This window comes from Xiphias gladius, chromosome 11 (assembly GCF_016859285.1).
Source record: "Xiphias gladius isolate SHS-SW01 ecotype Sanya breed wild chromosome 11, ASM1685928v1, whole genome shotgun sequence".
In the NCBI taxonomy this organism is placed as follows: Eukaryota; Metazoa; Chordata; class Actinopteri; order Istiophoriformes; family Xiphiidae; genus Xiphias; species Xiphias gladius.
The window spans coordinates 23,857,035-23,884,558 of NC_053410.1; the positions used below are offsets into that span (position 1 = coordinate 23,857,035).

The 27,524-nt window shown below is 38.7% G+C and overlaps 1 protein-coding gene across 1 annotated transcript in view; it reads left to right on the top strand.

The window, feature by feature from the left end:
• LOC120796276 (regulating synaptic membrane exocytosis protein 1-like) overlaps positions 1 to 27,524 on the top strand; it is a 110,607-nt gene that overhangs the window by 44,548 nt on the left and 38,535 nt on the right. The window contains exons 5-10 of the mRNA XM_040138910.1: positions 8,008 to 8,279; positions 12,627 to 13,321; positions 23,529 to 23,569; positions 24,589 to 24,702; positions 24,832 to 24,931; positions 25,961 to 26,084. Coding sequence (XP_039994844.1) covers positions 8,008 to 8,279; positions 12,627 to 13,321; positions 23,529 to 23,569; positions 24,589 to 24,702; positions 24,832 to 24,931; positions 25,961 to 26,084 — 1,346 coding nt within the window. The remainder of the gene's footprint in view (positions 1 to 8,007; positions 8,280 to 12,626; positions 13,322 to 23,528; positions 23,570 to 24,588; positions 24,703 to 24,831; positions 24,932 to 25,960; positions 26,085 to 27,524) is intronic.

A 27,524-nucleotide genomic window follows, 5' to 3' on the forward strand; every position in this document is an offset into this window, starting at 1 on the left:
TAACACTACACGCCGACAGCATACGGGTCTTTCCATGCCGCTTCACCCAGAATACAGAACTTTTCCCAGTTCGTGTCATGGATTTTCTCGAATTCAAAATGCATGTGGAAACCTCTGTTTAATTCATGGGACTCTGCGAAATCTTATAGCTCTGCTCGAAATACTTTGTGAGCTTTGAGTTTTGAAAGTTTGGGCCTGGGAGCTAAGTTTTATCATTCTCTGTATGTGTATTCCAGGCCTCACAAATCATTTATTTTCACTGGATTGGATTGAGATTTGTACTGAATATCCAAGAAACCCTAAGGATAATTTGCAACATCTATTCATGCATGTAGTTGTTGCTGAATGTTTTACAGTAATCAAATTAATATAGATAAGTTTTTACCCGAACGAAGGATCTTTAATCTTCATAAATTATCTAATTTTAATTTTCTTGCAACCAAATGTTGACTGTGTGTACAGTAGTATTAATATAGTTCTATTATTATTATCTAGAAGTCGATTGGTCCTGCGTTAAAAATTTAGTGCCACGGATCTTGCTAAATAAAGATTTGGAGCTGAAAATTCATTATGAATGAATTTTTTCTCCAGAAGGATTATTTTAATAACTTGACACTTTTTTTTTTTAGTAAAGTGCCAATATTCATTGCAGATATATAAAAAATGTGAAGATGTTAAAGGACTACTTTATCATTTAATAATTTTTTGAAAAATAGCTAATTTTTGTCCTTTTCAGAGGCTGTAATATAACATTCAGTGGTTTTATTTTATAGGTAGATATTTGTACTATATGGATTTGCAAGGTTTTTCTTTATCTCTGTGTGATACCTATTGAGCTGGATTCTCACTGAGTTCAGGAAATTGTCAATTACAGCTTGTAATGGCTTGGTTTTGTTGCATACTAGATGATGCCATCTTGTTCCGTGTGTCTGGACAAAATATTATTTCTTAGTTCAATACGCATATATTATTTCACAATTTCAAGCTTTTCTGAACTAATTTACGACATCCTCAACTAGTAGCATTAGAAAACAATAACGCAAATCTGGGCTAATCCCACTTGAAACAGGTTTGGGCGGATTATTGCAAAATGGATTGCAACATAAGACAGCAGTATATAAAGGAGTGCAGTCGTAATTCATTTCATCATTAAACAATTTGATTTAATCTTGAGATCATGGAGCCCTGCTCTATTGGAAAAAGCCTAGGAGAAGAAGCAAAAGGATTTTGCAAGGTTCCATGAATATAATATAAATTTTCATATGACTTTTTTCAAGAAAATCCATGGCATGAACTGGCAGGTCCCAGCTGAGTTGGTGTGGAAGGACCCATAAAGGATCTGTTTGCAAATACATCAAAAGATAAACAGTTTTTATTTCCACTGTATGATATCTACATGTGCAAATGCACATCATAAAATTCTAAAACACATCTGTTGAGGTGCACATGAAAGAAAAGGTGTATACACTGTATACACACACTGTTTTTTCATAAATATTTGAGTCAATTTTATTTTGAAAAACAGTCTTGAAGTCGGACCAGCCTCAGTATCTCTTGGTTACCCGATAATCCGGTTGAATTGGCACTTTATTTTAATTCATTTGTCTTCCTTTTTTTTAAACTGCTAAAACAATTACAGATGTGGGCAGTGATGCAGAGGTCTGGAACCAGGCTCTCTCTTGAACATGTAGAAGACAGCCCCTGTATCATTTCCACTGCCAGTTAAGTTATTTATTTAGCAACATTATTTTAATCGCTGCCTGTCTGTATGTGCATATTGTCAGTCCAGAGGAGCAGGATCCTTTAGATCCAAAGGATGAAGAATGGTGGATTTTTGCTCCTTCTTCCCCTTTGGATCTGCTTCCTTCCACTGCTTCGCTCCCATCCCCTGCAACATCTCGGTCGCAACTCCACAGAGCTCCGAGTGCCAGGTCTTTCACCCCAACTCAGTGGAGAACCAGATGAGCTACTGCCTCACACTCCTATAGAGCTCAAGGCCATAATGGATCTAGGGCGCCTGTTTTCATTCGACGCAAGTGTTGCTGCTGCTGCTGCTGCTGCAATTTTAGTCAGAGAAGATACAGACCAAGAAGACATGGCAAGGAAATACACGTCAAGGAGATCCAGGCCGACAAGATACAGGCCAGGAGCATCAGCATGGGAGCAGCTTCCTGTGGCTATCCAGCCTACCAGGTGATACCAGGTTGTCGAGAGTATGCAATGCAGCCACTGCAGAGCCCGGGGGGGGCACCCGAACACATCTTGGATGTGCTGGAGCTGCGAGGTGCCATACAGAAACTGCTTCTGTAAAGGGCACGGGCAGAGATGTTGAGCTAAGAGAGTAGAAGTTGCCTTTCAGGAAGGAAAGGCAATGAAGTTTATTTTCCCATAATGGGATGTGTGTTTGTGTCAGTGAAACTTTAGTTAGCCTTGAGGCTTTTCCAGTTTATCTTTCACTATCAGATTTGTAGTCAACATGCACAGCGCTGAATACTGATAACACGAAGTACACCAATTTTTCTTACTTTCTTTGAGTAGGTCCTTAAACATTTCACAATTCTTTTTTGGGGTCAGTCAGTGGGTTTGTTCCCCATATTGTTCATATGAATATTTCCATTTTTGTGCAAATTTTCTATGAATTTTCATGTTTCTGTAAATGTTAGATTCTGATCAAATTGCAGAGAAGTTGTATGTGGTTGCTTTTGCTTTATTTTTATTTATTTTAGACCACTTTACATGTGGGCGGCTCAACATTCTAATGAAAAGGGTAACTGAACATTAATATTCAGAAGTCTTGCAATGTAATGGGATGTCAGTAAGATACAGTACACAAACCTTGCTCATGTTTACCAGCTGCAAGATGCCCATATAATTCTTGTGGAAGCTGCAAAGAACATATACTCTACCTAACAACAAAATTGAATTTGGGTTAAAAGAATGAATATGAAATGTCAGCTTTCGGGTTGGACACTTCACTTAGGGTGATGTGTTGTGGTTATTTTTAGATCGAAATCATCATCTCATTTCAATAACAAATGACCCAGTAGATTCCGATTTACATCCAGTGCTGTTGCATGTTCTGTAGCTATTTGTGCTGCTTAAAGGACCAGCGTGGAGGAGTTAGTGACATCTAGTGGTTAGGTTGCAGAATGCAAGTGAAGTCATTTAATATCCCTCCCCTCACCCCTCCCTTTCCAAGTGTGACGTAAAAACGCTCTCTAGAACCAGTGTTTGGTTTGTCTGCTCTTGGCTACTCTAGAAATGTGGGTGGTGCAACATGGCAAAAACACAACGCTTCTTAGTTTCAGGTGATTATACACTAATGAAAACATGAATATGTTATAATATATGAATGTAGGTTATAATATGAAAATGATAGTAGTATTTCTGCCAATAGAGCCCCCATTAATCCTACACACTGGTCCTTTAACTTTTCTAGGTTATTTACTGTGCTTTTTGGTCCAAACAAAGGCATATTCACATTAACTGTACCACTGTAACTGTTAATGCAGCTGCTCTTGATGAGAAACCATCCAGTCTAGTTTTTGACAATTTGTACCACAAAAAATATTATGTTATGCCAATGGAACTTGTGTCTTGCTAATTTTAGTATAATTTCAGTGGAAATTTCCTTTTGGAAAACACCTGCAGCATGACAAATAATGACAAAACTCTTTTTTTTTTTTTTATAAATTCAGTAGAAAGAGCTTTATCGACTTTCAGTGTTGACCATGTATTACTTAGGGCATTTACTGTCAGTGCTCTAAATCTGACTGAAGTTGGTGGTAAGCAGCCTAGCATCAGTGAGCTTTTTATAATTTAATGCAGCTTTGGGTTGTGACATTTATCTAAAGAATTTATTGAAAGAAGTATTCGGATGCCTTCCTCCAGTAAAGTAAGTAGAAAAAAAAGTTTGCTTCAGTCAACCAACTTCATCAAAAGTAAAAGCAATTATCATTTAAAATGGCCTCTTTCAGAGTGCTATTAGTTACCTCCACCAAGGAGGTGTCTGTTTGTTTGTTTGTCTTCAGGAGTACGCAAAAAGTACTGAATCCAATTGCACCAAACTTGGTGGAGGGATGGGGCCTGGGCCTGGCAAGAACCCATTACATTTTGGGGCAGATCTGGATCATTTACAATGAATTTGAATTTTTTCCTCTGATGTCTTGATGTATCATCTTCGACATTGGCCTTGGCAGAGGTCTGTGCTCTACTGAGCGCATTTTTCTAGTTATTAATGCACTGATGTGTAACCAGTGTTTAATTAATTGAAAGTTGTAGCTGGTCTCGATGGTGCTACATCAAATTACTTTACTGCTACAAAATACTGTACTAGTACTACTATATATTTTAGGTAGTAATGTTTAGTATGTTTAGTAATTCAATATAAGAATTTAGCAAATGTTAAGAATTGAAATTGTTCAATAGGCCTTTTTCACTTCAGACATTTTGACTTGTCATAATAGGTAACACATATGTGTTAACATTACTGATAACATTAACAATAACTCTGTTCTATTCAAGTGTCCCGAAAAGCCACGAGTTTCAGTGAGCCAGCATGCACAATACTAGGACCCTGATACTGAAGCAACAAAATGGAATTCAGACATCCTTAGTTTGATTATTTACACTTGTGCTTTTTCTACTCTCACACGTAAAAGTTGTGCTTGTGTAAATTTGATATGTTACATTTATTACCGAAATGATAAATCAGTTATTGAATGAAATATTGAAAATTAATCTGCTTAGATTATTTATCAGGCGAAAAGAAGTCAACATTTGATGGTTCAAGCTTCTCAGAAATGAGCATTTATTGTTTTTCTCTGTTGCATATTGTAAATTTTTGGGTTTTGGACTTTTGGTGGAACAAAACTATTAATTTGAAGGTCTCCCTTTGGGAACTTGTGATGGAAATTTGTCACCATTTTATAAACTAAATGAATCAACTTATTTAAAATTATATAGTAATTTATAAAGAAAATAATTGTTAGTTCTCCCTTTAGTTATGTTCGAAAAAAAGCATTTTTGTTTTGGAGTGAACTGAAAAATGTGGAGCAATTTTTGATAACTTCAAAGTATTTTTAATTATGAAGATGTTCACAGTTTTTTCTCTGTTAAAGCTGTTATGAGCAGGTGGATTTTGAGACAAGAATTTCCAAAAAGACCAGCATTTTATTACAAGGAACGCCAACAATATTCCTTAAAGATGCATTGAAATTCATATGCCTGCCGGTACATGTATGTACAAGTAGCCTTGCACTGCAGTGTCTGGCAGCCGTCCACCTCGTTGGTCTGGCTGCAGAAAACCACAGATTGGTGGATGTTCTCACCAAAGCTATAATGTCCCACATGAGGCAGTGTTATGCCTTCTTTGCTGTGTATGTGTGCGCGTTGTTTGAGCACACGCTTTCCCTCCCTCCCTGGTGGTGCTGGGGTGTTTGGCAGGATAAATATAGCTGCGTTGGTGTAAAGCTGTTTTCTCTTCAGCTTTTGTAGCTTTAATCAAAAGCAATCTGGAGGAGGGATAAATGGAAGGGAAGGGGGGGGTGAGAGCGGGAGAGCAGGAGGAGGAAGAGGAGAGAGAGAAATGGTGGGGGGGGGGTGGCCGATGCCAGAGTGTTTTATTTTAGCTCTCTTTAAAGAGTCATTGGGGAGTGTTCAGGAGTAATGAGAACCCCAGTGGCTGGAGGAGAGGGACTGACTCTAACCTCCCCTCGCTCTCCTCCTCCATCCTCTCTCTCTCCCTATTTCCTGCCCAACTTAATTTCCTCTGTCATCTCCTCTTCCTCATTCCGACTCTGATCACAACACAGGACTATGGCTATGGCTGTGGTCACACTGCAGGCATTAATGCTCCGCTCTGTCTTTCTGGATGAATCCACCTATCTGTGTTCTAGGATGTAACCCATATCCCTTATCGATATGAACTGACAATGATGTTGATGAGACATGCATGAGACCAGTCGCATTTTTTCTTTATTGCATATCAGCTACTTGAAGCTGTTAAAATTTGACTTAACCAATACAGTCCATCTATCTTTACTGTATACAGTACAATGTGTGTACTGTATAGTCTGCTGTAGGACCAGAATTATTGTGAAATATAGACAACAATCCCCCCCCTCCCATTTTTAGAGAATTTTAAGTTCTCTAAAAAAGTTAATTTAAATGTTTATATAAAATATATATGTAAAAACACATTTAAGTCCAGGTAACACTGCTCTGTGATTCAATCTTGTAGCATATCTAATCTTCATACTGTATATTCAATTATCCAAAAGTCCTTGATTCATTAATCAACTTGTCCTCTATAAATCAGTTCCTTTGCTTTTCTTGACCATGGAAGCTGTGTGGCCTGTAACAGTGCCTCTGACCACATGAACAAATGACCCGAAAACACCGACGACAGAAAAACCCCAACGTAATGGTACCAGTTATAACCACATAGATGACAAATGAACTACTGACCAGCTGTCTTACCAACAGGCTTCACTAGCGAAAAAGAAAATCTTTCCTGGAGCTTTCAGCTGCATGTCACGGCCCTGTTCAGTTAATAGACTTTGTGAAGTTGTCATCCAGAATACATCCGGAATACATACTTGACAAATGAGCCCACTCCAACTGGTGAAGAAGTTTGTGAGATGCGTTTGAAAGCTCTAGAAAGACCTGATAAGTGGACCTTGAATTTAATTTTTTTATTTTGGTCAAACTACTGTTTCCAAGGTTAATAATTCACTTATACCAATTTACACCTTGAATTTTTTAACATCTGCCTTATTTTACACTTGATAGCTTATCCTTTAGGTAGTGATAATAATTGTCATAAAATATCAACAACTATCAGGTTCTGACAGTTACCATCAAATACTTTGTCAAATGCTTTGTCAAATTCTTTGTTTGTATATATATTTTAATTAAGTTTTAACTTTGCCAATTTTATGTTTTTTTATTTAGGCAAAGTTCTTTTATTACAGTAAGACAACTTTAAACACTGCTGTGTTTGCGAAGTTTGGCTTGTTTTAAATAAAAAAAAAAAAAAGAGATTTAAAAAAGGTCAAATTCCTCAGAGTAAGGCTTTGAAAAAAGTATTGTTTTTTTTGTTTTTTGTTTTTTTTACCAAAACTGGCATCCTATTGACATCAATATTAAGAGAATTAGAAATGACGTTAAACCCTAGTCAAAAATAGCGAGTTATGACTGTAAATCCAAGTTTCTGTGGAGAGGGAAAGAGAAAACTTTCAAGGAGGCACAGACATAACGTAAAATCTGTTAGTTGCTTGAAATTGAATTCGTTGTCACTGTAAAAATGTACTGACATCAGATATATGTTAATGGTTATGTAATTCATGCGACTGTGCATCTTTTTGTGTAAACACTGATGACAAAACAAAATCTGAAGTGTGCCATGGGAGAGGAGAAAATCTGAATGTGGACACTCAGCTGTGGTGTGTATAGTCTGAGCACATATGTGTGATGGGACAAACAGAAAGAGAGAAGACAGGAGATATTATTGTGGCAGGGAGTTGAACATCCTTTCATTATTCGGTTGGCTTTGTGTTTTCCATTTGGAGGCCAAAGCAGCCCACAGAGGTATAGCTGCCATGATGCTGATCTTAAAAAGCTTCCATAAAAGCTTTTTTCTGGACGACTCATTGGCTGCAGTGCAGCTCTTTAGGCTGGTGCATTGTCCCATTTCCTGTTTGACAGTCACTACGACTGAAGCTGGGCCTCGGATTAGTGGTTGGCAAAGTAGTCGGCCAATATGTTTTCACTGGCTGAGGTAAAGAATACTTTCTTCCTGTCAGACACATTATTGTGCTACTCTGTATGTCAGCTGCGTTAAATTCCTCCGCAAGGTTATGTAAGTGCATGGCAAATATTATCTGATCTGTTTGTACAGACACTTGATGACCTGTTGGCCAATCAGCGGATAAAGCTATATATTGAAATTCTAGTCATGTTATAAGGCTCTGACTGTAATTCCTACCTACACTCCTTCTTTCCTAGGTGATCTGGGTGTGTAATAACTGCCGGAAGCAGCAGGAGATCCTCACCAAGCCAGGCGATTGGTTCACTAGTCCGTCTGGAAAGCCTGCTGGCCTCGGGTCAGCTGTCAGTGAGCCATCTGTGTGCCAAACGCCTGGGGATAAGAAGCTCCGATCCCGCTCCCAAGCACCGTCAGGGTCCACCACCGCAATCCAGGACCCCAACCGACCCAGTGCACCCGGGACCACAACCGTCACTGATGCACGGTCACGTAGCGAACCACCAAGAGACACGTAAGATGAAGCAATATTGTAGAACCTAGCTAAAAGACAGAATAAAGGTAGCATATTTGACAGATGTGAACAAACTATAGAAATATTTGTTTTACGTCAGTGTTACAGAAACCTTATTGCACCTTAAATGCATTTAGCAACATTTCACATCCTATGACAATATGCAGCCTTTTGATCTGACAAAGGAAGTGTGTTGTCATCCCAACGCCAACATCACTGAAAAACGTTGTGTTTTTTGCACCTATGCATCTGAAGACACATATAGATGGGTGAGGAACTGAAGGACAAACCAACACATTATGTCACTGGAACTCTACTGGAGGGATGAACAGCATTCTTCCAAAAGATATTCTCTCATTTGGTGAGAGTGCTGTCTAAAGCCGTTTTCAGACATGGAACACGTAACTCTGCTGGCTTTATTTATTTGTCAAAGTAATGGCTTTTTGTTACTCAGATATGGGTTTCTGTCACATAAATATCTGTTTAGACATAAAAGCAGATTTCGGGGAAGCGCTACGATGGCTGCACGTTTGTATGCGATAGAGAGTAGGATGAGTTTAAAAGTAATGATACAAAAGAAGAAGAGTATTTTCTTTTTTCTAGCTGCATCAGTGATAGTTTTTAAAACTTGCTCTGCCACTGAAGCCTAAATTAAAGCCCATGAGTGTTTGTGAGGGATGTTCGCTCCCTCATGTCACTCTGAGTACTGTAATAAATGCATACATTTTTTCATTTTTTAGATTGCACTGCATAGAAACAATTTCAAATTGGAACTATAGTTTAATTCCTATTTGCTCATATGCTGTATGTGAAGAGCTTTGCTCACTATTCACTCATGCAGTTGGCATAAATGGAAGTTGAAAACATAGGGATAGAGTGAAGGTCTGATCAATATTATGGTTGTAGGAGTTTTTTTTACGCTCTTTTGCTGCAGTCTCTAGGGCTGGGCCTGAGTCGGGATTTTCAGAGTCTACTTCAAATTGGCACTTCTGACCGATGCGTAACAATAATCCAGGCAGATGATAAGCAACCTCACTGCATGTTAATGGCTGCCTACTTTGCCACCTCTTTACAAGTTACCTAAACCTGGAGGTGGCTGTATAGTGAAAGTGATCAGCAGGCAGCTACATGCAGAATGCTTTCTCATGAAGCAAACTCTTTGTTTACTTCCTCCTCTCTGTCTGATGTGAAAGAAGAGTGTTGCTATGAATGGCAATGTCCATTCTATAAATGTATATCAAGCGAAAACATTAAGTCAACTCAAAACATCAGAATGCAGACTAAAACTTGCGCTTTTTTTCTCACAAGCGTGGCAGGAAGAAAATTAACAATCTGCTTATAGGATCAAAAAAATTTGGGTTACCCCTAAGTGGGGGATGGGGCATTGTCATCCTTGGTATATTAACTGGTCAGGCTTTTGGTTCGTTGGTTCATCCTTTTTGTTATCTGTAGTTTTCGTTTTTAATACAGACTCAACATTAGTACCGATGTCTTTTCTTAATTACACTTTACGTACAAATAGGAGAAATATATCATTCACATTCGCAGAGCGGCAGCCCCCCACTTTTCTCCTTTACTTGACTCTAATGTTTTACCTAAAAACTCACATTTTAATGCCTTTGCCAGGATGTGAAAACATCCGATTTCCACAGATTCAGAGAAAGTATAAGTCGGCTTCTTGGTCATAGCTCAGTGTCTCTCCTGCCGGGCTGCTGACAGCACTGTCAGCTGGACACCGGAGCGGCCAACAGAAACAAGTCGCGCTGCCCTGCCTCGAGCTGTCTGGCATTGTGCTGCCTTCCATTTCCATCACCTGTCTCCACTTCCATCACAGTTAGACTGTGACGTGGTTTGTAATGTTTACAGCCTGCCACGCTGTTACTTCTGCATTGCTCTATATATTGTGTTTCTAAGTGCTATACGAAGGCACTTGGACTTGCTTGAGGTTCTTGAGGTTGTTTCACCTCTCATCTGAAAGACTTTTTGAGTTATGAAACGTCTTCAAGAGCCTCAAACAAGTCCAGTTGCCTTTGTAGAGCACTTAGAAAGACCATGACCTGGATGACTGAGAATCTTCACAGACACTCTGTATACTGTGAGGCAGCGTAAAAAAAGTGCAGTGAGTTCAACAATTCAACAATTTAAATTTGGCTCATTCACAGTTTTCTGGTTTATTAATGTCTTATGATAATTAGCTTTTATTAGAGTAATCTTAGACAGTGGAATAAGACATACATTTAATTTAATCAAGTTTTAGACACATCTCAAGGATAATTAAAGCAAACAGGATGCACCTGACCAAAGATTGGAGCCACAGAAAAGGGTCTGAATTCTTTTGTAAATGACAGGTTTCTGATTTTTAACAAATGTGAGAACATTTCTAAAAACATTTTTTCACTCTTTCATCGAGAGTTATTGAGTTTAGATTGATGGGCAGAAATCAACATTTTCTGAAGCCACTGTATGTTAATCTGGTGGAATTCAATCTGGATATGTTCTGTGTTGGAAGTGTTACAGAGATTGACAGGTAATACTCTTTATGTTCTTTACATATCATTCCAAAATCTCACTTAGATATTCAGTTAAGGTCTGATGACTGTTTAAGGAATAGCATATAATTTGGCTTTAAATCATAACAGAGGTTATCTCATGTAGAGCAGGTCTAGACCATACTCTTTAAAGTTACATTTACAGAGACCCAACATTCCCCCATGAGCAAGCACTTGGTGACAGCGGCAAGGAAAAACACCCTTTCAACAGGTAGAAAAACCTTGAACAGAACCCGGCTCATGGTGGGCGGCAGAGGGAGAGCGGGGTTGAGAGAGAGAGAGAGAGAGAGAGAGAGAGAGAGAGATAACAATAATGAGACTAATAATAAAACTAATATTTATAATAATAGGGTGAATAACAGTAGTAATAAAAATAAATGTAATAATAGATGATATTCATAATATTTACAATGTTACAGTGAAATGGTAACAAATGCGAAATCATACCAGTGTTATTTGTTAAGTATGAAGTGAGAATAAATAGTTATAAGAGAAGCAGAAGCTAAAAGCAGTCAAATACAGTGGGGTGTCTCACATAACAGCCACATTAGCTAAATTATTTACCTTCCACTTCTGTACTCCACAAGTGGTGTTAAAAAATCAGTGGCAATAAAAACTACTATTAAAATCTTTGTTCGGATGTTCCTTTTTGTTTTTCTTGAGATCTTTCTTTGGCATTTTGCCTTTATTGACTGTCAGTAGAGGTCTAAGACGGGGAGAGAGAGGAATATGACATGCAACAAAGATCCCCCAGCCAGGAGTCGAACTGTGAAAACTGATGTGGTATTTGCCTCAATTACTAGGCCACTGTGGCGTCACTGGATATGCTTTTATGTTAGAATTTCATGTAGTGCTGAAATAAGCAGTCAATTAATCAGTTACTCAACTCACACAAAATTAATTGACGGCCATATTGATAATTGATTACTCACTGAAGGCCCTTATAGATCATTGTTTGCCATGAAATGACATTCATGGTCCACAGAAGTTAATTCCTGCTGTCTTTGGTGATCCATTGACTTTCCCTCTAGCACTAGTATGGGTATGTGGTTTTGAGTGAAATGTCTTGACAGCTAGCTCAGTTGTTCATTACTTTGGCTTATGACCAAATACCTGCAAAAGTTTTTACAAATGAGGACATGCTCACACACTAAATTGAGGTGTTGATCTTGGTAAATATTACTTGCAAAATATCAGCATTTTAACGTTGTCATTGTGAGCATACTGACGTTAACATTTAGCTCAAAGTGCTGCTGTAAAGCCAAACAGGGCTGCTAGTATGGCTTTGTCGACTTTTGTTGACATTATCTGACATTTACACTAAAAACATTTTTAAAATTCTATACATCAAATAATAGGGAACATAATCATCAGTTGCAGCCCCACCTTCATGACAGTGTAGAAGAGCTAACAACTTTTCATGAAACAAAGGTTGTACATTCAGCTTTTACTCAGCATTCTCTTTCGAAAAAGAGAATACTAAGTAAATTTCAGTAGTAAAGCTAGCTCCTGTGACATAATGATTTGCAAGTCTGTTTTAATGGCTAGTGAAAGCTAAAATGAGATGATTTACGCTACTATAGCCTGTGTAACATGGTAGTAAGGTAAACATCTTTAAGGTCTCAAAAGGTCTCTAACTTGGCTTTGGGAGCTTATCCAGTGAGCTTAATCTTACACAACAATTCTCCAAGCATGTAAATACAGTATCCAATGATCTATGTGCCTAAAATACAATACCTTGTTTTTCACTGATTCTTTTCTTTCCCCCTCTGTCCCAATATTAATTATCCCCCAGGAGAAATGGACGGGGAGGTGGAGGAGCTGGTCGGGGAGAGCGGCGACAAGGGCAGTTCAGGTTGCAGACCCAGGTCTCCATGGACCGGGACCTTCGGGGGGAGTCCAGGGAGCGCAGGGAAAGTCGGCGACTGACAAAGGGACACTCTCTGGAGCATGATCCTGTGGGAGGAGGTGGCGGAGTTAGACGGACAGACGAAGGGGGCTACCGCCACACAGACCACAACGGTGCGGCCCCCTGCCAAGCAGGGCTGGTCCCTCCTGGAGGCCGAGGACACCCTGTGCCCATGCAGGGTCGTGGCATGGGTGTAGGAGGGGAGCTTGGGGATGGCATTCGGCCTGGTCAGAGGACGGTGGGTGGGGTTGGTGGGATGCATGAAAACAACCTTGCTCAGCAAGCCCCTCCCCCTGAACTCAGAGAGCCTCCTGGTTCGGGACCTGTCTCAGCTCCCGGCCAGGGACCTGTAGTGAGGCGGACCAAACGGGACAAGGCTGAGAGTATGCTGCGCAACGATTCGCTAAGCTCTGACCAGTCGGAATCTCTGCGTCCGCCACCGCCAAGGCCCTACAAGTCAAAACGGGGGCTGGGGGCCGGAGGGAAGAGACAAACCAGCGTCAGCAGTTCAGAGGAGGAAGGAGGGACCACGCCTGAGTACAGCAGCTGTGAAGATGCTGAGATTGAAAGTGTCAGCGAGAGAGGTTAGAGATGATATCAATCACCACTTTCCTCTCACGAAAAACATGGTTGTTGATTTCAGCAAGGGTTTCATTTTAGAGAAAGTATGGGAAGTATTGACAGCTGTCACTTCATTGTTTATTCATCCATCACATGAGAGATATGATTCAATTTGATTTTAAGAAAATCTGAGGAAGTGATCTGTCTCAACTGCTTTACGGCAGTTTCTTATACTGCTTAGGGCAAGAAGGTACTTTAACAACAGGTCAGCACTAAATATCTTAGTAACAACTTACTTTATATCTTTCATATCACATGTTCAAATGACATTACATTTGATGCACATGTCCTAATTTTGCTGTAAAAATTTGTCATTGGACCATCATACTCCACCCAAAATCTTTTGAGGTGTAAAACGTCTCTAGTTTCCTTCGTCGTGGTGAAGGTGGCTATCATGAGCCTGAATTAATATCAACAAAGTATTCAGCCCTTATACATAATACACTATCCAGAAAGCAAAATTATTTTTCTGAAGTATTAAATTTGTCAGCGTTACATTTTCTGAAGTACTATACACTACACAATTATTTGTTTTTCAAAATCTGTTTGTATTAATACCCTACCACTGTCAATTGATCAATTCCTTTCTGTAATGCTTTGGGGACAATAGTGTCCAGCAAAGCACACTTAAAAATCCAACAGTTTTTAGTCTGCATACTGACTTTTGAGTTCACGTAATGTTTTCACTTTTGCAGTGTGAATACACAGCAGTCGAAAAACCTGAAATATTATTTAATATGGAACTGGGACAGATATACATTTATAGAATAAACATTGCCATTCATAGCAACACTCCTCTTTCACATCAGACACAGAGGAGGAAGTAAAAGACCCTTAGAGAGATCTGTCTGCTTCATGTGGAGGCATTCTGCATGTCCTGGAGGACCATGCACCTCCTCCTGATGATCCACTAAACACACACCCAAAATATTGTCACTGTAGCTGCCTGCTGATCAGTTTCACTATACAATCACGCGCAACTTTAGGTAACTTGTTAAGAATTGGCAGAAGATACAGTGGTTACAACGCTGTAAAGTACAGAAATAAAAGAACTTAGGTACACTCAGCAAACAAAGAATCAATCAAACAGTTCCAATAGCTCTTATTAAAATTACTTGAGATTAATGCATGGCAAAAAGGGCGACCCCTGGGGTTCCACACGTTAAGTATTGCCTAGATTACAATCCTCAAGGCATCCAGATTCACAGTGTCTCCTGCAACTACAGTATACTGTGTAAATCACTCTGGTTAGGTCGTTAGGATAATGATAAATTCTGTAAATTCTATATCTCACTAATATAGAATTCACAGTTCTCAAGCCATTTACAAACCCTTTCAAGCAGGACAATGTGCAGTGATAGTATTAATTTAAGGAAATAATGATATAATATAATTTATTTACACACTAATGCTGTATATGTGTTTAATTACTGCTCTGTATGAGGTATAAGGCATTGCATTTTCGGTGTGTTGGTGTGTTTGAACGCTCCCACTTGAACACACTGTGTCATGGGATGTGAATGTAAGAATTCCGTGATCTGAAAAGTTAAGGCTGCGCTGATATAACCTGCTGAATCCGGAAAATACTGCATGTTCTAACTTTTTATCCTGCAATATGTTCTTAAAATCTATATTATAGTGCAGTATTACACACCAAACTACTTGAAAATATTAGCATCTTATCAACTTTCTATCTGCAGCATTTGGTCTTTGTCATCTTGCTGTGTTTGAAGGAACACTGCACCTCCTGCAACATTTTCTAACTTTTTTGTACAGTGCTAGTAGTTGGCCGTAGAATATTTAATTGAGCAGCTACTCAGTATACCAGTGTGCATGTTAACAAGTGTGTGTCAGCCTGTCTGTGTATCTGAATTTTTGCCTCTGTGTCATTTTGTATTGTTTTCAGCTTGCCCCTGAGGGGGACAATCCCACACTGTGTGTATATGCGTGTGCGTGTTAGTGTGTCTGTGATGGGGCAGTTTGACCCCGGCTGATCCCAGTGTTGACCTTGTGGGGCCTTAGATAGCCAACTATGTCCCCAAGCCTGAGAACACACTACTGTTTGCACTCTACCCTTGACATGTCCAAGCTGGGTTAAGTAACTTTACTACTAACAATTCCACGGCATTTGGCCTCACTGCTACAGTGGTCTGAAACCACTTTCCTGAACGTGGTCTCAGACCTTTGGACCCCTATATATGTAGTCAAGGAGTATTCGACTATTCTTTAGTTCTCTAGCAACTGGTCCAGTCCTGTTGTAGGTTTGCTGCAATGCTACACACCAAGAAATTTTGCATATACACCAACAAGGCCTCGTGGCTGGAGCTGGGCAATGTTACTGAAGAGACGAAATATGTCATCTGCGAATTTGGGCATTGTAATATTGTAATGGAGCCAAAATGTTTTCCAACAAGGTGATAATGAAAAAACCCTTCAGACATTTTTCCTCATCCCGCTTATAATTCTGGAACTAATTAGCTCTACACTGCAATAGAAGAGCAATGCTGCTCCTATATTTTAATGTCTTCTACCTGAATCATCACCTGGTGAGGATGCTGCATTTTTCGTTCCCATAGCTTCAGGCTTAGTCTTTTAGCATTGAATAACAAAGGTAGCCCTATCAGGTGCATATTTCAGATCATTTTGCAAGATTCGATGGAAGCATTAAAAGGTCAGTTGGAAATCTCAGTTTTCAGCCAGCTCACAGAGTATAAGTTAGTCTGCTGCTCAAAATGTTCAAATCTGCTAGGGACAGTTGTTACAACCAAAAAAATCAGCAGTTACTGGCTAGAAATGATATGTCTGCTTTTGTTTACTTCTGTTTGATAAAATACCAATAAAATACCATCAAATACCAGTTGATTTCAAAAATGACCAAATTTTGATTAAATCAGATAAATCAGTCTCCATTATTGTCTCATTTTAAAATGTGAATGTGCATAATAACAGTAACTGAGAGGGACAGGCATAGTGAAGAGAGAGTTTTTGGCTCATAAGATGACGTATGAACTGTATAGTTAGATTTCTAAAACAAAAAAAAATCTATGATGAAAAACAATTTTGATATGTTTTGCAATTGCTGGAGAATTTGGGGCGCAACTAAATAGTTCACGGGCCAGAAAAGGTTGAAAAACTCAAGGAGGTAAAAAGTAAAAGTTGTGAATCAAAATACACTTATACTATTTGTGTTTTGTTTTTTCCTTCGTTCCATTCTATTTGAGGATGAGTTGGTAGTGTGTGTTTGTGTGTAGGAGGGTACTTGCACAGATGATAATAGGGTCTACTGTACTCTGACTGCGTATTTGAGTGTGTGTGTGTGTGTGTGTGTGTGTGTGTGTGTGTGTGTGTGTGTGTGTGTGTGTGTGTGTGTGTGTGTGTGTGTGTGTGTGTGTGTGCGTGTGTGTGTGTGTGTGAGTTTTCCTGGACTGGTCTTACAATAATTTACATGCCTGGACGCTTCTCGGCTGCCAGCAAACACATCTTGGAGCTGACCCGGTCTCTGTCTCAAGCTAAAAAAGGAAGCAGTGTCTCGCTGCCACAGCAGTGTATTTAAAACCTGGCCTGAGAGGACACTCTCGTACTAAACCTCCACTTGAGTGATGTCACAGTATCTGGTCAAGGTCTAGGCAGGTGCTGCATGCACCCTGTTCTCCATTGAACACACCACACTTCATTGATGTCAGCTTCCAGTGACATTGAAACCATATTGTGCCATCAGCATGGCTACAGTCAGATTCATTGTATTTATTAAATACTGTCAAGGTTATTAGGTAACAATAAACAACTACTACTTCTATTTTTACCAAAATCATTTATCCTCATTTTAGCATGGATTTATTTTCATAGAATTTAACAAGTTTTAAGTTAGTAGTATAGTTGGGTTTAGGTAATTAGCTCTGAACATTTTAGAATGTTTTTAAAACAATACATTCTTCACTTTACTTCACATATACTGATAACAATAATAACACATCATTTAGTGTGCAAAATAATGTTGATATATTATACTCTGGATCAAATCGGTGGACCAACCTACTGGTTCACAATCCTATCCCTAAAGCCAGGCCACTAGCATGGCTAAAAAGATTACAGTTAGCATAATTTATGCCAACTGTTGTTTACTTCTGTGTGGTAAAATACCATCAAATACCAGCTGTTTTCAAAAATTATGAGGTGACATATGAACTGTATAATTAGTGGTGGATTTCACTTTTTTTCTCCACTTTTTACCCCTTTATCTCAGAGTTTTCAACCCTTTCTGGCAGGTGAACCGTTTAATAGCGTCCCAAATTCTCCAGCAATTGCAAAATATGTTTTTACCTTAGATTTTGTCTGGCTTTAGAAATCCAACACTATAAGCCAAGAACTGACTCTTCACTATGCCTGGCCCTCTCAGTTACTGTTGTTATGCACAAATGCATTTTAAAATGACACAATAATGAAAATTGATTTAACAATCAAGATTTGGTCATTTTTGAAATCAGCTGGTATTTGCTGTTATTTTATTGGTATTTTATCACACAGAAGTAAACAAAAGCAGACATATCATTTCTAGCCATTAACCGCTGATTTTGTTGGCTGTAACAACTGTCGCTAGCAGATTTGAACACTTTGAGCAGCAGGCTAACTTATAAATTTACTCTGTGAGCTGGCTGAAAACTGAAATCTCCAACTGAGTTTTTAATGCTTCCATCGAATCTTGCAAAATGATGTGAAATATGCCCGTGATATGGCTACCTTTGTTATGCAATGCTAAAAGACTAAGCCTGAAGCTATAGAAAAGAAAAATGCAGCATCCTCATCAGGTGATGATTCAGGTAGAAGACATGAAAATATAGGAGCAGCATTTATAGCGGGATGAGAAAAAAAATGTCTGAAGGGTTTTTTCATTATCACCTTGTTGGAAAACATTTTGGCTCCATTACAATATTAAAATGCAGCATCCTCACCAGGTGATGATTCAGGTAGAAGACATTAAAATATAGGAGCAGCATTTCTCTTCTATTGAAGTGTAGAGCTAATTAGTTCCAGAATTATAAGCAGGATAAGGAAACATGTCAGTATAGACTTTTAACATTACAAGAGAAAAAGCTTTAGGATGAATACTAACCAACGTGGTTGGCAAACAACACTTTCTCTGAGTACTTAACGTTGGCTTGGCTGGGGTTATTGGGATGTAAATGTTCTCAAATCCAGTAAAGGGCAGCTAACGTTAGCTTAAATTCTGATAGGTTCAAGCACAATGTATAAGCTTTTATTGTTATTCGTAACAAAATATTGTTTCTCATGGACTATTTGGATTATTTGGCCATGAAGCTGTTAAGTATCCTCACAGCTTGAGGGAAAAAGCTTTTGTACCACCTTGTAAAGGAGGTCTTGATACTCCAGTACCTTCCTGCCAGATGGTAAGGGGGTGAAATTGCTTTGGCTGGGCTGGGTGGAATTGTTCACACCCTGGAGGGGAGAGAAGCACTGATGATGATCCTCTCCACTGTACTTACTGTACACTGTAAGGTCTTATGGTCAGAGATTTTGCAGTTCCCATACCAGATAGTGATGCAGGTCTGAATGCTCTCAGTGGTGCCTCTGTAGAACGTTGTGAGGACAGGTGAAGGGAGGCTCAGTCGAAACTGGAAGTGGATGAGCTGCTTTGCTTTCTTGGAGAGTGCTGTCATGTTTGAGGTACAGGAAAGGTTTTGTTTGATCTGCACTCCCAGGAACTTTGTGCTGATGACCCACATTGGTGCCATTGATGGAAAGTGGTGTGTGGTCAGTGCCTGTCTTTCTGAAGTCGACGATAGCCAGTCTTTAAGGTTATTGGTCTTAGAGGTCCACCTCTCTCTGTAAGCTGTTTCATAATAGTTGCTGATGAGGCCCACTACTGTTGTGTCATCAGCAAACTTAATGTTACAGTTGGAGCTGAAAGATACAGTGCATCTGTATGTCAGTAGCATGAACAGCAGCAGGCTGAGTACACAGCACTGGGGAGTGCCGGTACTCAGCGTGGTGGTGCTGGAGGAATAGCTGCTGATCTAGACTGGCTGTGACCTACCAGTGAGGAAGTCCAGGACCCAGTTGCAGAGGGAGGTGTTCAGCTTCATAATTAGGGATTGTGGGATGATGGTGTTGAAGACTTAGCTAAAGTCAATTAATAGCATCCTAAGCATTGTTTCTTTCCACGTAGGACAGGGCTGAGTGGAGCGCAGATGTTGCAGTGTCAGTGGAGCAGTTGGAGCAAAATCAAACTGTAGGGGGTCAAGTGTGATAGGGAGGCTGAACTTAATGTGCTACAGGACTAGAGTCTCAAAGCACTGCATTAGGAATGAGGGCTGTGGGGCAGTAATCATTCAGACAGCATATGGGAGACTTCGTAGGCACTGGGATGATGGTGGTTCAATTGAAGCATGAGGGGATATCTGCTTGGGACAGAGAGATGTTGAAGGTGTTTGCGAGGACATTTTCCAGCTGTCCAACACAGGCTTTGATGGCACAAGCTGGGATTCTTTCTGGTCCTGCTGCTTTGTGAGGGTTAAGCCTGGAAAAGGGTCTTCCTCACACAAGTTGTTCAGCACATCTGGAAAGGAGGCATCACTTTCAAGAGTCTGTGGTGGGGCTCTGTAGTCTGTGATGAATGCCCTTCCACAAGCACTGCATTTCTCTGTTGTCAGCAAAGAGGCTTCTTCTCTGTGCATAATTCAGTTTCAGTTTGTCTAATGTCCCCTGAAAGGTTATTTCTTGCTACTTTGAGGGCTGCTTTCTCCCTGGATCTGAATGCAGCACCTCGGATCCTCAGCGTCATCTGAAACCTTTGCTGTCAGTAATGGTTCCTGGTTTGCCCTTGAGCGGATGGTTTTAGTGACTGTAACATCATCAATATGTTTTGCTGATTCAAACTGTCACAGTCTCTGTGTATTCCTCAAGATCAATGCAGCCAGATCTTAATCTGTTTCTGTATTCGTCTGGAAAGTTTTAGAAGTGGTCTGTATACTGGGATTAGCATTATATATATGTGGCCTGAATGGCCAGGGTATGGCAGGGGAATGCTTTGTTTGCATTTTTTTGTGTTTGTGTAAACAAGGTCCAGTGTATTTTCTCTTCTTGTTGCAAACGTTACATGCTGGTGGAATTTCGGCAAAACAGTCTTTAAATATGCATGAGTGAAGTTGCCAGAAATTATGAAATCTCTGTCAGGGTGTGATGTTTGGTGATTTCTGATGCAGCTGTACAGCTGCCTCTGTTGCGTTAGTGGCAGGTGGACTGCTGTAATTACAACAGTGGTTAACTGTGTTTGGACACAACCACAGGATTCATGTACCATTCCTTGTTGACATAAACACACAGTCCATTGCCACTAGTCTTACCGAACAGTGATGATTCTGTGTCAACTTGACAGCAAGTTAGCCTGTCCAGCTCAATGGCTGTGTCCAGAATCGGGAGATCACTCAAGTTTGGTAGTTTGTACTCACTCTAACAATCTCCAGAAGATCCTGGCAGCTGTAGCTGAAAGCATAAAAGATAAGATAAGATAAAAGTCTTTTTTAACAGGTCTTTTAGAGGCCACTGCATGTGTTCGTGCTACCATGGTAATGCAAAGAAAACTTCCAGGATTGGCTTACACAAAATGGAAAATTTTTCAAACATAATCTGTAACCCCATAAACTAACTTGCTTACTAGTAACTCGGTTACTTACGTGGAAGTAAGCTAGTTAGCTGGACATCCTAAAGTTTTGAAGCTTTTGTTTCAGTAGACAAATGCTGTCTAAGCCGTTTGGTAAACTTTTTCTCTTCTGTATTTGGGTGAAGAGAAGGCTAGAGAAAAAAAAGATGCCGCATTCCAAACTCTTTCTAAGCTGTGATTGGACAGTTGCTGTGGAGGGAAGGGGGTTGTATTCAGGGTCACAGGAGTTAATGTGATTTAATATTTTATATTCATACATAAAGATAAAGAACATAAAGATAGCTCCAATGATTACATTTAGAGGTGGATATATTTCACAATTAATACTATCCATTGGTATAATTAAAACTTATCAAACCTACATCAGTGTGTCAGTTTTTAGAATCTCATACAACCCTATCTGTCTAACAAGTGACCCCACATGGTGTCCTGGCACCTTAGTGACTTTTCTTTCTTTCAGATCCTTGTAAGTGTAGAGACAGTGGCTGGGCCACTCACCCATGTGGCCCAGCCACTACACAAAATTATGTTCACGCTTGAGTTATGAAACGGAGAACTCGGTTATGTATCGTCAGAGCATTTGCTTTAAGATTACATAATGTCACTATAAGTTGTCAAAACTCATTAACCTCATTGCCTCCTGGCTCCTAGGAAGGCTTGGCTCTTTTTTACTCTGTGTCATAACAGTGTCGTTGAAGTCCTGCACACATTTCAACGCTGCCCCCCGGCCCATTTGTACAGAGGAATAAAGCAGGAGATGGGGTTCTACCATTGATAATATTTGTCTAATTGTCTAATAACCCGCAGGACATGAGGAAAATGCATCAGTTCCTATTGAGAGCTTTCTAAAAGAAAGTTGATACTGAAAGAAATCAATGAAGAAAATTATCATTAGACTGTGTTTGCATACATGCAGTCTGTGGCTTTATCATTACTACAAGCACTTATTGATTTAAAGTGAAACTGCGCCCTTTACCAAATTATAGGGATTTATTTCGAAACATTTAGCAAAACAATTACTACTCAAAATCAACTTACTAGCTTTTTCCAAAGCTTTCAGCTGTATCATACTATCTTCATCAGCAAATGGAGCTTGCTCAGTTGTCACAAAGATGGATCTGTTGACATTGCTTAACACTGCATACTGTACTTCTTTTAGGGGTTTTAGCAGACTTCATCCACTGACGGGGACTGCATGGTATGGTTGAAAGCCCTAGAAAAAGTTAGTAAGTGGACCTGAGGTTGGGATTGTTTTTTGTCAAACTATTTCCAGGGTCAAGAATTAACTTTCATGCCTATTTAGAAATAGTTTGCCGATGTAGCGACATATATCTTTGAAGTTAATTTATAGCACCCAAAAATTTGTAGATTCCCACAGACCAACTGTAATGCGTTACCAGGAGTCTCGCCAACCAGAGCTCCTGCTACTGCTCTGTGGGATTTTATGTCATTTTTAGATGGCACACTGAAAGTTCACCTTTGAATTTACGCACTCAGGAAATGTATGGAAATGTAGGAAATGTATATGTTAAAGCAGGAAACAAATTGTGAGATGGACGGATGATAACAATGCAGCTGCTTTTCATAAAATTTTTAATTTTTAATTTTAGTTATTCAAAATAATTTGAATATATAAAATAAATGAAATCTAAAAATAAATTGCAAATCCATTTTAAAAGGGCAATTATTGATAAGTTATTTGAAAACAGAATCAATTTAATCATTTATTTTTTATAGCGTTCTATAGACTAATTTTTGTTTTTTTACTCTAAGTGTTATAATGCATGATTTAAATGCCAATTTAATTACTACTGTTACTACAGTATGACTGTGTTTTCTACTTAAACATCAGAGTCCCTCAAAGCAGGATCACTCCAACCTCTGTTAAATGAGGATGAATAAATGCATAATGATAAATAAGGAAAAAAGGAAAATACACACTATTCTATGGCTTTTTCTGCATCTGTAATAGACTTTAGGTTGTGTTGTTGAATGCTTCACAGTGATCATCAGAATGAGGTCATCATTTACCATAATTTTTTTTATTTAGCCCTACATCACTGCATTATCCCTGGGGATTTTCTACAACATATAATCTGTAAAATATCTTGGAAGGATTTAAAGCATTTTAAAAGGCTTAGCTGTCCTTTGGTATCATCGCTGCCTCGGCGGACTACTTTGAGCCTGAGTCCTGCCACTGCAATGATTCATTTCTAATTCTAGCCCAGGCCTGAATATTCAATAAACTTAACCCTCTCCACTGTAAACAAATACCTTCTGAAGAGCCCCCAAATTTGGCTGAGCTGTGTATAAGAGGACTCAGGCTGGTATGTGCTGTTTAAACAGTTTCTGCTGTATGCGTGTGTGCGTGTGTGTGTGTGCGTGCGTGTGTGCGTGTGTGCATGTGTGTAGAGACGAAGGGGGTATGAAGGAAGACATTGTTTTTGCCACTACTTTCAACAGTGTCTGAGCCAGTCTCTTTTCTCTTGCAGGTGACTGGGAGTGCTACCCACATGACCCCACTGTCTGGCATGTAAGTTACTATTAAATTTTTTTTCATTTTAGTTATCAAATCAGCATTAAAAGGAAATAATGGCCATGTCATCATTTATGTGCATGCAAAGTATGTATGACTTTGGTGCAGTCAGCTGCTAATTGCTGTGGTGACCTCCTTTCAATCTGTGCGTCCTGTACTTTTCTTGCATCTTCTGTTGAAGAGGTTTGCCTTTTTATTTATTCTAAAGTATCTATTAATTAAAAGAAACGTACTTCTCTTGTGCCAGACAGCTTTTCCCAGGAAATACGTACCAGACCCTGGGTGTTTACACCAGCAAGAGTAAAGGCTTTTACAAAAATTAATGTTGAGTGACTGTCGTGTTAAATCAGCAGTTAGCAAATTTTAGCTAATTTATTGCTACAGAAAAATGCTACAGACTGTTGCAACTTTCGATCCTGTGTGATCTCACTGTAATCAGATGAAGGGAAATTGCATCAGATAGGTGGCAGCAAAACTTAAGATAATGTATTGCAAGTATAGTTATGCTAAAATCTCAGATCCTGTGTGATCCTATTTTAATGAGATTGAATTTTGATCTAAATGTACACATGTTAAATTAAGTTGCCACTCAAACCGGCTCGTGAAATGCACTGACATGTATATAGCCACATTATTAACAAATGCAGTGCATCATCAATCCATAGGCATATTTAAAAATATTATCAAGGGAAACCTTTATATGCTGATCCAACAAGGCCACTCATACAATTTAGACAGGTAACACAGATATCAAATTAATGTCAGACAGTCAATATTCAAGCAGATGGGAAACACTGTCAACTTAATAAGTTACTGCAGCCAATGCATTATCAAATAAAGAATCATTAGAACATACTACACCGTTAACATTTCTCGAGTAGTAGCGGATTTTTGTATTCCTTTGCTTCCTTTTCGAACCATGTGAAAAAGGAGAGCGAGTTGTGATTATTTGTGTATATGTCTTCTGAGTGTCAGCGTGTGCATCTTTACATATCTCTTGTTGTCTCCTATTGCAGCATCCTGTAACCTGGCAGCCGTCCAAGGAGGGAGATCATCTGATTGGACGAATAACCCTCAGCAAGAGGAGTGCTACAATGCCTAAAGAAGCTGGGGCTCTGCTGGGATTAAAGGTTGGAGTGGGATTGAAAAATACAGTTAACACAATACACACATAGTGTGAAATTATTATTTTACAGTATTCGGTCTTTCCCTGATATGATGGATATGACACCAATTTCTCTTGCTCTCTCTCTCTCTAGGTGGTGGGAGGCAGAGTAACAGAGTCAGGGAGATTAGGTGCCTTCATCACTAAAGTCAAGAAGGGAAGTCTGGCTGACGTGGTTGGACATCTTAGAGCAGGTAGCTTAAACCATCACACCAGTCACACAATTTGCAGGTCCTTGCAAAGACAGGAAAAGCCATAAAAGAGTATGAAGAGTATTAAATAAGAGGCCTTTAAAGGCAAAGATTACGTGGGGTAGGGTTATCCTACTGCATCTGTTTTATCAAAAACAATTTGACTTTATATATCTTAAAAGTTGTTTTCTAAAGTGTTTTCCTAGTGGTTTATGGTTTCATATATATGGTTAGTTTCTTCTAGTTTTAACCTAATCAAACTGTTTTTATGTTAACATTGGTATGTATGTATATGTATGTATATATGTATGTATGTGTGTATATGTATGTATATATGTGTATATATTTGTACATATATGTATATGTATGTATATATGTTTATATATATATATGTATGTATGTACATGTATGTTGTATATGTGTATATGTATGTGTATGTATGTATGTATGTATGTGTGTGCATGTATGTATGTATGTATATATATATATATATATATATATATATATATATATATATGTGTGTGTGTGTATATATGTGTGTATGTGTATGTATATATATGTATGTATGTATGTATATGTATGTATATGTGTTTGTTTATATGTCTGTAAACACACACACACACACACACACACACACACACACACACACACACCATATTTTCTTTTGAGTAAGTCAGTCCAACATACACCATCATGCTGGTAGAAATACTCATCAAATCAGACCGTTTAGTCCTGTTTGAATAGCATTTGCTAAAAAACAAAGCGCCTTCATTAGGGACAAATGGGCTTTGAGCTGGCTAGGGAAGCTGGATGGAATAGGGAAGTCCGAAAAAAATGGATGAACAAACTAACCACTTGTTGGTTTTGTTCTTTTCATGGGATATTTTACAATGAGAAAATTATAGAATATTGCCAGCCATATGCTTTAATTTGTCTTTTTTTAAACCTGCTGACACTTGTCCAACCCTCATGCCCCTACTTGGTGAAGATAAAATTTAAAAGCATAATCACAAACAACTGCCCTGATTTCAGGGGATGAGGTTTTGCAGTGGAACGGGAAACTGTTACCAGGGGCGACTATGAAGGAAGTTTACAACATCATCCTAGAGTCCCAAGCTGAGCCTCAAGTCGAGTTGGTGGTATCCAGGCCTATTGGGTAAGGCAGGAATGAAACACACCCAATACACTATCGGTGCCATATTCGAATATTTGTGAAAAATGCAACCCTTTAGTTTTACGAGTCAGTCATAGGTCTGCATGTTGCATTGAATTTAACCCTTCCTTAAACAGGCAGTGTTGACTGAGGTTCTGACTCACAGTTGGCTGACCTCAGATTAGACAGATGACAGGGACATTTATTTGTATTCTGGCTGCATCTGAGTGACTGCATTCAAAATATTAAAAACACCTAGTCATTACCTGCTGCTGGGGGCTGCCAGAGATTTCCATTTTGTTTCATACGTCCCCTTTAAAAAAGCACTTCCGTTTATTTGTAGGATGGTATAAGGTGAATTATTATGGACCAAATACAATCAACTATAAAATCCATTAAAGACAAGAAGGGGCTGCATCGGATACTTTTTGGTGGATGCCAAGGTGGTCATGAAACCATTTGTGAGTGCAGTATAGATGCCTGTTGTTTGAAAGTGGGATTTGAAAGAATATATATAGTTATTTTAAATTATGACCGAATACTCTTAAATCATAAATGTGTTTGTCAATCTAAGCCAGACACTGTTTATTCTGGTCCATAAAGAAAATTCCCTATTACAATTTATTGATTGATGTTTGAGAAATGCCATAGATGTGGTCTTTACTAGTTTATTAAGCTTTTTTTTTTTTAAAGTGAGAGTATAGATGGATGGATAGACAGATAGATAGATAGATACGGGCTTGTTTGCACACTCAGATATTGAGACCCATTCAATTTATCTCAATCTACTTCAAGAGCAGATATTATCTATCTTTAAAAAAAATTGTTAGTTAATTATTTTATATGTAATTTTCAAATATTGACCTATTAATTTCTTTTGAAAGTCTCCCTGAAAGAATAATATCATTTGATATTAAAGGAAAATAGAAATATTCTTGAAAGAACTGCTCCAATTAAACCTGAGTAAATAGTTTCCTGCAGACAAATTTCACATTTTCGCATGTTAAGCTTACCTGTTGTACATTGACTAAAAGACTCTATGTTTTGCTATCTCAATCCCCCCTTAATTAGAAATTAATTACATAATTCTGTCCAGAAGAATTTCAAAGAAATGAAAAATATATATATTAGGCAATTACAGATCCAAATCGAACCTAAAATTCTCAAAACTTCTGTGTAGAATCGGAAAATCTCAGATAAATGATGTTATTGCTGATGATATTTTCAGTCCTCTGTATGGAATACCAAATATACAAGTTGTGCTTCAGTATTTTAACAAATTATTGTTGTGAGTAAAATAAGCTTCGTGTGATGGGTTTTTTGTTAGACATACAGTATTTCAAAGTAAAAGGCTCACTGTTACTTCAAGGTATTGCAGCTTTTCTTAAGATTTAACCTCATTTGTTCTGTGATGAAAAAAAAGTTGAATGTATTAATTTCTCT